The sequence below is a fragment of the Abramis brama genome (genome assembly GCF_963993115.1).
Source record: "Abramis brama genome assembly, chromosome: 6".
Taxonomy (NCBI): Eukaryota; Metazoa; Chordata; class Actinopteri; order Cypriniformes; family Leuciscidae; genus Abramis; species Abramis brama.
Window position 1 is genome coordinate 18,876,249 of NC_139968.1, and position 10,427 is coordinate 18,886,675.

The 10,427-nt window shown below is 37.0% G+C and overlaps 1 protein-coding gene across 1 annotated transcript in view; it reads right to left on the reverse strand.

Moving 5' to 3' along the window:
* The window catches only part of LOC311085861 (adhesion G protein-coupled receptor D2), a gene marked incomplete at its 3' end in the record, with an annotated part of 45,743 nt that extends 35,411 nt beyond the window's left edge, over positions 1 to 10,332 (reverse strand). The window contains exons 1-19 of the mRNA XM_084118478.1: positions 10,287 to 10,332; positions 9,988 to 10,024; positions 9,786 to 9,813; positions 9,293 to 9,511; positions 8,549 to 9,187; positions 7,990 to 8,151; positions 7,420 to 7,493; positions 6,943 to 7,215; positions 6,705 to 6,816; positions 6,333 to 6,470; positions 6,136 to 6,241; positions 4,955 to 5,066; positions 4,700 to 4,755; positions 4,478 to 4,604; positions 3,728 to 3,831; positions 3,089 to 3,191; positions 2,194 to 2,347; positions 1,667 to 1,800; positions 1 to 88 (exon numbers count right to left, since the gene is read on the reverse strand). Coding sequence (XP_083974604.1) covers positions 1 to 88; positions 1,667 to 1,800; positions 2,194 to 2,347; positions 3,089 to 3,191; positions 3,728 to 3,831; positions 4,478 to 4,604; positions 4,700 to 4,755; positions 4,955 to 5,066; positions 6,136 to 6,241; positions 6,333 to 6,470; positions 6,705 to 6,816; positions 6,943 to 7,215; positions 7,420 to 7,493; positions 7,990 to 8,151; positions 8,549 to 9,187; positions 9,293 to 9,511; positions 9,786 to 9,813; positions 9,988 to 10,023 — 2,665 coding nt within the window. The 5' untranslated portion in view covers position 10,024; positions 10,287 to 10,332. The remainder of the gene's footprint in view (positions 89 to 1,666; positions 1,801 to 2,193; positions 2,348 to 3,088; positions 3,192 to 3,727; positions 3,832 to 4,477; positions 4,605 to 4,699; positions 4,756 to 4,954; positions 5,067 to 6,135; positions 6,242 to 6,332; positions 6,471 to 6,704; positions 6,817 to 6,942; positions 7,216 to 7,419; positions 7,494 to 7,989; positions 8,152 to 8,548; positions 9,188 to 9,292; positions 9,512 to 9,785; positions 9,814 to 9,987; positions 10,025 to 10,286) is intronic.
* Positions 10,333 to 10,427: the final 95 nt, after the last annotated feature.

The window sequence follows — 10,427 nt, forward strand, 5'->3', positions numbered from 1 at the left end:
CTTCCGGGCTGTTGTTCATCATCAAAGATCTTCTCTTGGCTGTGGCGATGGTGATCAGGGCCACACGGGTCAGAATCATGATATTCACCTAATACACACATACACCAAATTAAAGATTAAAGGAGAACTTCGGTCAGTTTTAACATTGAGCTCATTTTTGTGTAAATTTGGAGTGGTGTCAATACAGAGAACAACGACAAAAATCGGTGTTGCCTACACCGTGTTATCCTCTTTTTAAAATTTGCACCCTGTTGACTTCAATGGGGCAAGTTTTAAACCTGCTTTTAGCCTCTTAACATCCTTGATGTGTCATTACAAGTGCCCAGCCATGTGAGTGATTCCTTCAGAGTGAACACGGGTGAATCTGACTGCAGTAGATGTGAAAGATATGAATAAAAGTGATGTTATTTCAGCCAGCGCACATACCTGTATTTACATCCTGTTTTCGGTCGAAGTCCAAAGTAATCGATTGTCGAGTTCACACGTATGATCATAGGTAACTAAACTATGCGCGTGAACTCGACAATCGACTACTGTGGACTTCGACCGAAAACAGGATGTAAATACAGGTATGTGCGCTGGCTGAAATAAGATCACTTTTATTAATATCTTCATATCATGTATTGACAGCACTCCAAATTTACAAAAAAATGAGCTCAATGTTAAAATTGACCGGAGTGCTCCTTTAAGTATAAATATAACATAATTATTCAAATGATAAATATATAATAAACATAAATATTAGAATTTGTAATAAGCATATATAATATATATATCATTATAAATATTCAATATGTGCATATATACACAAGTGCACATATACAAAATTATTATATATTGTAATTTATAATAAACATTTTTTTTTATTATTGTTATGTTTTATATATATGCATATAATAGAAGAGTATAAACATTAAAATATATAATAAACAAATACTATTATATAATAAGAATATACCGTAATATAAAATATATGTATAAATATTAGTACATATTGTAAAATTATTATACATAATAAATATGTGCATATATATATATATATATATATATAAAGAACACATTTTATATATTTGTGTTATTTTATATATATATAAAAAATACCATACATAACAAAAATGTCATATTTTTGTTATTATATATGTGTATTCATGTGTTTTTTTTATATATATATATATATATATATATATATATATATATATATTAACACAAACATTAAAATAGTATTTATTATATATTATATAATAAGAATGTAATGTAAAAATGATAAATATTACATTTTGTAAAATTATAATAATACACAATATGTGCATATATGTGTGTATATGCATGTACACACACATATATAATTATTATATATATATGTACAGTAGTCAACATTTGAAGTGGATCAAAAAAGTTCATAAAAGATGTCCTAAGACAAGAATGGATGCTGTTCAAAAATCATGTATAACTTTGATAAAAGGTTTTGATGCACTTTGAATGTTGACTGTATATAAATAAAATAAAAAAGAACATGTTTTATATATTTGTGTACTATTTTATTATTATTATTATTATTATTATATAAAAAATACCATACATAACAAAAATGTCATATGTATGTGTGTTTTTAATATTATTCTTTTATATAAAATATATAACAATAATAATAGATGTAGCGACACACCATAACAATGAAGATGACTGGGCCGGCAAAGCCCCATATGACGCCGTTCTGAACACTGAGCCAGCAGTGGCCATCGGCTGAATAGTTCCCAGAGGAAGAGGCCAGTGTGATGGTAACGATCAGCACGGGCAGACCTGTTCAAGCACAGACATTTCTACATTACAGGTGTCTGAGTGGGACAAAAAGCATTTGGGCGGCACCTGTGAACAAAAAATACTCCACATTTATTTTACTTTACTTTCACTATTACTCTCAATCAAGTTGGATCTTTTTGTCAACAATTTTTTTTTTAATGAAATGTGTTGCTTGAAAATTATGCTTGTGCTCTTAGTATATAGTACAGACATGGTAGTATTCCTTGTCTAAGAAAGAAGAAAAAAAAGTACCGTGAAAAGAAAATTATAGAAATACTCAGTGGAACAATAAAGTACAAAACCCGCATTCCTGTACTCTTGAACCCAATCAATAAGTGTGCCTATCCACAACAGATCGAAGAGGAGATCGGAGGGGCGGAATGCAATTATTACCCCAGCCAATCAGGTAGTAGTATTTCATGTGCCGGTCCTCGCTCAAATTAACGCTCACTACTTTGCTCCAGAGCAGCAGGCCCTCAACCAGCATCCAGCTGAACGCTGCCAAGAAGAACAAATGCATCAGAGCTGCCACAAGCGTGCAGGCCACCTACGGGGCAGAGGTCAGAGAGCAGGCAGTCAAGGGTCAAAAGGTCAAACAGCCACACAAACATGGCCGTACGCCAGTTTACGCAATGCCAAATATGGCAACAACACTAAAGTTGTTTTAAGGCACTGTCAGACTGCTGGTACGATTTAGTAATTGATCTAAAACCGGACTAAAAATTCTGTATAATGACCCCAACTAACATTTAAAAAAGCAATAAGCCACTTGCGGATGTGTGTTGTTAGACACTACGCAAAGTTGACCATCTTAAACAAAGTAAAAAGACTAACACATGACCTTGTGTGGTAAATACTAAAGTTAAACAGATAATTACTTTAATATTATGAATACATTGTGATTCTGATTCTACATAGCAGTGTTGTTATTGTAACTAAAATTGATACATTGTAGATTACCAAAAAAAAATTAACTTAAAACCTTAAATAAGAAATAAATAAGTAATTGAAGTAAAATAATTAAATGACTAATGAATTAAACCTATACAACAATATTTAAAATAAAACTAATAAAAATAACAAAAGCACACAACATTACTGATACTTAAATGAAAACTCAGTCTACAAATAATACTAAAAAAATACAACACCGCTACATAATAATGTAATTAATGATTTAGCATCTTACCACATTGTTGAGACAGAAATAATTGATTGATTGGTAATTAGTTATTCAATTAAAATCGACAAACAGTTTTAAAAGTTGAAAGTGTGAAAAACATTGTACCTTATTATGAACAGCAGAACCACTGCAGAGAAGGACAATTTGAGCACAAGTCAGAGACACAAAAAGATTCTTGTGGACTGATGTGCGATCTGATTTCGGGATGCTGTTAAAACAAATACATTTAATGGCAAATGTTTATGAAATTGAAAAAAAATCAGGCAAAATTGTATTTATTTTGGTAAAACAGATGAAGTGTGTGTGTGTGTGTGTGTGTGTGTGTGTGTGTGTGTGTGTGTGTTGATTAGTGGCAAACAGGCCATAAATCTCTTAAAGAAATCAGCTTGGCTGATACTGCGCTGATTAACCTCCCTTTGTGTGACTCTTTCCTTTAATTAACTCCCCCGTAATGTCACCATAAAACTTCGGCTTCGAGCTCATTTGGCACAGAGCGCTAATTAGCCGATTAGTGGTTTTCAATACGTGTTCAGCCTCACGACTGAGCGCTATTGACAAGCGCGAGGACTGTGAGCTCACAGACTGTGATTTGAGCAAATGTTATGCAATGTCATGACCTTTATGAACTCAACACTAGAAGTCAGTCGTCATAAAGATAAGATAGTGAATCAAATGATGCCAGAGCGACATCATGGGATGGGAATATGCTGTTGGCGTGGCAGTGCATCCGTGAAAACCACTTACTCTAACACGGTAAACAGCATCAAGGTCACCACCAGTGCGCAGAGAGAGGCTCCGGATCCGATAAATGTCAGCTTCGTCAAAATGCTCTCCTCTTTAGCACTCCACTGCGGGGAAAAGACCCATCAAAACACAACGATCTTGCACTCCTCACACTCTGTCTCTCAATCTAACTGTTGGAGATATAGGTTAACTACCATATATATAAATGAGTGTTTGATGACTCTTATTGCACTGGATGGTTATATAGTGGCACTAGACATCAATGAGAGACCGTATTTGCTCCTATAGCGGAACTTCTCACATAATTGTGAATACAAAATCACTTTTGCTTTTGGCTTTGCCAAAGGCTTGCTTTTGTAAGCTCACAGTGACCTCTACTGGACAGATTGCGGTGTAACAGAAAATATAATCAGTGAAGACATTATCTTTATAATGATTAATGATCATTTTTAAATGGCTTTTAAAACACTTTTCAGACTTTTAAGACGTAAATATACACTAATAAGCCAAATCATTGTGAACAGTCACAGGTGAAGAGAATTTTATCTTCTAACAAGGCCACATAGGTATGGGTAGATTAGATGGTAAGCAATAAAATAAAGATCTGAGCGAATTTGACAAGGCTCAAATTGTTATGGCAAGGCAACTGGGTCAGAGAATCTCTGAAAAGGCAAGGCTTGTGTGTTATATGTGTGTGTGTGTGTGTGTGTGTGTATTTGTTACAATTCAAAGCACATACTCTAAACATACCTCTGGCTCCATATAATTCATTAGGACAGCAAAATTGGTGGTGTGGTTGCAAAAGCAGGATGTGACATCAGGAGGAGAAGGCAACACTCTGCACCCTTTATTGGACCAAGCACTTGTATGACCCACCCTTTGGACATGAGACACTAAATCAGACCCAAACAAGAGACTGTAATACGACAAAACACCAGTTAGTAGTTTTGTAACATGATTACATTCACTTACATGAATTCAATATGCCAAAAGACACAGATGGGCGTCACTTGCTTGGAGTTCTCTGCCTAAAGGAAAAATATAAACTTTTCTATGTCAGAGCATTGTTATTTTAGTATCATTGATATACTATTATAGTTTTATTTTAATATTTTGTTTTCATTTTAGTTAAAGTTTTAGTAATTTTGTTGTGTTTTTGTCTTGAGCCTATGTTAGAGGTTATTTGAAGATATGATTTTTAAAACAGCAAATATGAGTGTTTTTTACCACAATTCCAGAGGATAAAGTGTACTGGACGGAGACGGGAACATTTTCTGCCCTCTGCACATCCCGCACTGTCGCTGAGATTACTGCCGTGTCTAGCTGACCAGTGTGATGCCTAAAAATAAAGGAACAAAGTAACCAGGGTTTTTCCTGCATTGGAAATATTTTGGCGGCAGCCACACATTTATTTGATCATTTAATGTGACGATACCTGCCGTTCTGCTGTACCGGTACCCGCTGATAGCCGTCTGCTTTCAAACGCTTCAGTGAGTGTTTGTGTAAGCGCTCTATGAAGAGCATCAAAGGTTTACAAAGTGTTTTTGCAGCGTTGAGCAATGTAGCCAATCACAGACATATCTGTTGAGCATGTGAACGCAATGGCCAATCAGAGGTGTTTAAGTTAGTCAGAATCCACTCAAAAAACACCAAAGTCTTTGTTGAGTGCGAGTTCACGCTCGCAAATCATTTCATTATAAGTATAAACACGATGTCAATAAGAGATTCATTGCACAGCTTCATTTTCGCAAGAGTGGCGCTTTGTGTACCTCGCGCTGTAATTGACAGCTTCAGTGATTTTAATGGTGATCTTTGCTCACTCTATGTATATAATATACATTTTTCATCCTGTTAACGACACATTGCAAAGTTTCTGGGTTGACAACCATATTTAAATGCGTGATTGAAACCGATTGACAGTGATTGACAGAACAAAACAATTAAGACGCTGTATGCCAAATGATCTATGCACTAAGTCTTGGAGTGTAGGCTAAATGCAAAAAAAAAATAGACCTACCACTCCTATGTAATGTGTTACTTTGTTGTCCACTTTTTAAAGAGGTCACTCAGAACTATTTCATACATAAAAATCTGTAAATTTAAATGTAAAAAGTTACTAAGCACATTTGTTTTATGATCTGACCTGACAGTGATTATATTTTATTTCATGAATGAATAAGATAAGTTAATATTACAAACTGTTTCTTTGCATTTATTGTCAACACTGGGCTCGCAGTTCATGTGGGTAGGGTTCTTTGTACTGTGTGTGTGGATGAGCGTGTTCGTCTGCTGCCACCAAAGACCGTTTTCGAACCAAGGAAAAACCCTGATAGCGTTACAATAGCAATTTATAATTAAAAGATTTCAATTCAATTTGGTGTGCAGAGATTCAGGAGGCTCTTGCTAACCTCTTGCCATTGGTCTGTTGGTCAGCGGGTGTTTTGACCTCCAGTCTGAACGACTTCTCTACCAGGTTACTGTAGTAGGTATAAATAAGCATGACATCCTTGTGGCCTGTCAAATAACATTAAAGATAAAGATTCTTTAAAACTGGCTCGCATCACAACATTTATCTTTAGAAATAAGCAATTTACCCTATTCTCACCCAATGAAAAGACTCTCTGCATTTCTGACTCTGATATGAGGATCTCATCATGGCCGCTGAACTGACCGCCGTGGATCGAGGGCTTGAACACAATACCGCAGCTCATCTGCGCCAGCCCTCGCGGCTCCAGATGAATATCTGAGGAAGCAAAAGTCTCGTGACTCTCGATATAACAAACACTCATGCGGTTTTTATGGTGGGACAACCAAAGTAGCCATGGCTAAATATTAATAACTGCTTGAATACAATAACAGACAAGAGAGGTTTATCTTTATTACTCCACCTCTCAAGAAAACAAATATTGACTCCTATTTGTCCGAGGTCTGAGATTATGCTACCAAGTCATGCTAAATGAGGCAAAAAACACTGTACCCATGTTCTTTGTTGACACTGTAAAGCTTTTGTGCTCAGCCCAAAGCTCATCCGCCAATGTCCACAGCAGCTTGTCAATGTTCTCTACCATTGTCAATGGTCCGAGGTAATTCTGAGATAATACAGGAAACATACTCATAAACCTGACATTAGAGTTACCATCCACTTTTTTTCTTTTTTTTTAGAGGATTTGGTTCCAGAAGAGCAGGGTAGAACCAACTCCAATCGCACAACATACCCCATGATCTCTCAAATTCTCCCATTGTTCAGCCATATCCGGGTCGATGAGTCTGCTAACTAGTTCCAAGCAATTGCGGATCATGACAATGAAGACCTCAGTGGGAACAGCTATTTTGTTGAGTTGAGCGGCCTTCTCGATGGTTTCGATGAGGTACAGGAGATCAGAACGTGTGATAATGTCTGCATTGCTGTCCATAATTGTCAATATGGCACTCAAGAGGAAAATATGACGAGTCAATTCGTTCTCAGAGAATAAGGTTACATTTGTATTCTGTGGAGAAAGGATAATGCAATATCAAGTTATATTATATATGTCAATGTGTCAATACTGACTATACTTTGATCTAAAAAAAAAAATGAAGGATAGGTTCAAAATAAAAAGGACATGGATTTACAATGCTAAGAAGCCATTTCTCCATGAAATCTGGAGGTTTATAGTGAATCTAATAAAAATCAGCCTTGAGCTCTAACTCACAGATTTGGAATGAAACTCATTGCTGACTTGTGAGAAGAACGAGGTCCCAGGAAAGCCTAAGAAGTCCAGCTGCTCTGAAATAAAGAAGGAAAAAACTTGGATTATCACACATGTTGAAAATGCACAGAAATTGCATTGCCAGAGCTCAAAACAAAACTAAATACCAAAACAAAACTAAAACCTAGGAAGTCACTGGCTCCTAAAATACAACATATTGTTAAAATGAATCTTTACTTACAAATTTTCATATGAGCAATCAGTGAATGAATAAACTAATGTAAGTATCACAACACTATGCATCACAGCAATGGTTCATGGTTAGTTTTCAATAGGACAAAACAGAAAAATGATTTGCAGTTCAGTGAGCAATTTTTCTGAACGATTCACAGTCTGATTCTAACTTGGGAGGTTCATAAGAGTCATTTGTCCATGAATCGGATATGTTGTTGCATGCACACTAATGAGATGAATGACATCTGACGAAATCGCAAACGATTTTCCAACTGTCTCCAATGGAGATGTAATTTATTATTAAAATATTAATATTATTACTCGAAAGCAGGTGATCACCTTTTGGGAACAGGCAAACACTTCCTCTGAGCGTCAAACATGAGTCATCAATCAGTATCCCACTTGCAGGGTCAAAGGTTACACAGGCCTTGTTAGACATGAGGACGGAAAAATTGTGATGCAAGCCAGAGATAAGTTGGTCTGGTGGTTGGCTCTTGGAACCTAAAAGAAACAAGAACCAAAAATAGTTAAGCAGAAAATTGATCCTTTTGAGCGAACTCTGGGGCTGCCGAACAGCCAGCAAGCTAAGTTTGCTTCTAGTCTGCCAATTTTAAGAGGTCACCATGAGTCATAGTTCTTGAGCTCTCCAAGTCTGCAAGGACCATATGTCCTCTCTTCAGAAAAGAATAGGGAACTCTGGGTCCATGACTCATGTGATGGGATGTGTATGATCCGAAGGGGTGGGTCTCAACATTACCGCATGGATGAAATATTTACAACCATCTCAGCCTGAGGTTTCCAATCACAACTTGGCTGTATTCGCAATTTCGCATTGGTGGAAAAGTGGAAAATATAACTCAAAGATTTGAGGGCGCAATACCACCTCCGCCATCTCTACCTTGACAAGGCGAGTTCCTTCTGCGTGTCTGCAGCGACGTCTCTATTTCCAGTGCGGACTCATTCCATTTGAAGAACAAGCCAGAAGGAACGGGTGAACAAACTTTTTCCATGCTTTGGATTTCAGCGTCGACCAACAAACGATCCCACATGTACAGCTGCGTAACGTTCCCACAAAGCGCCTTGCCACTGTTGTAGCCTCCATAGGTCTCCTGGTCTTGTCCAATCATGAAAAGGCCATCTCCTCCGATGTAATTCAATGAGTTGAGGAAATTCCCAGAACCCACCACCGTTCCATCCACCCAGATGCCCCACTTTCCACTATTCGCAACCAAGCTTGCACATACAAAGTGCCAGGAGGCATCATTGGGAAAGCCTGTTACATAGGTGGTGTTTGAACCATGCACCAGCAATGCAAGCTGGACGGGTTCATTCCCTGTGATTCGCGCTTGGAGTTGGAATTCTTTAATAAATGACTTTATTGCGTATGAGAAGACTGTGGAAAGTCCGTGGCAAGTTGGATCAAGCTGGAGGTGAGCGCAAACCGTTAGCGCTTCCATGTTTGAGAACTTATGGCGGAGGCGAGCCGATTTCCGGTGTGGCCGTACTGGAAATTCCAGCATGTATATATCTGGAGGACCTAGAAATGTTTTAGAAAATAACATGCAATATTTATTAAAGAAAGATACAAATGCATTTGTAGTAAATGCGAGATGAGCAGGGAAACATAGGCTTTGGTACGCACCACTTTTTTGGAACATGCCTGCACTTTCTATCCATACAGGTTGGGTGATATTCAGGGACCGTAGAAAAGTGTTCAGCTTTTCAATCTCTTTGGTACTGGACACCACCGCTAGGGTCCCTGAACGCTGGAGGCAGAGCTTGCGGGCACTGAGCCATGGCTGGCGATCTGGCACGTACTCAGGGTAAAAGTCCTCATGTGTAAGCAGGGTTTTGCTCTCCACTGTAAACACAGGAGTGTTTCGTTTAGACTCAAACAGCCTTACATCTTATGCATTTGACACTTTATGTGTAACAAACTGTGAACAGACTGTAATTCTGACCATGTGATCTTAAACTATCCTTTGGACTCTGTAAGTAACAGATTGCATATTTCATACTAACATCTTAATAAGACGATTATAACAGACATCAGTCATCCGTGATGAGATGATCTAAATTTTAAGCATATTACATTTAACTTTAAACTTTGAAGATCATATGAATGCTGTGGTTACCTTTTTCCATGCAGTGATGAATGAGTACCTTGAAAGAAGGTTTGTAATTATATATATTAATAATATTAATTGATTTAAATAAGCATAATATTTATATTAATTATATGGTTTTGTTATAATATATTAACATAAGAATTGATAACAATATATTGTCAAACGTAGCCTATATTGTATTAGGATATAAGGACTAACAATTACTTACAATAATGTTGGAGCAAATAATTTTCAACAGATTCATCCTGCAAACAAAAAAAATACTCATTAACAGTGGGCATTTTAACAGCTCATAAACGTATTAATGAACAATAAAACGAAACGCTTTTAATTTGACAGTTTTAAACATTTTAAACTAAAAACGTTCCAGGGAAAAAAAATATTACTTCAGGTCAGCTCTAGCAGAAACGTAATGATGGATGTAGCCTATATTTAAAAGCCTCAAACAGAATAAAACTGCACATTACCTGATACGAGGTAAAGTTTTAGTCGTAAGTCATATTTTACCTCGAAAAGTAAAGCTTAGCAAACGGTTCGCATGCGCTTTCCGTTGAAAGTGTTGTGAGGAACTCCTGTGTGAGATCATGAGAAGCAGCGCGCGCCTCCCGCTCGAAGAGGGTAACTCCCGCCACTCCCCTCACGATGGAC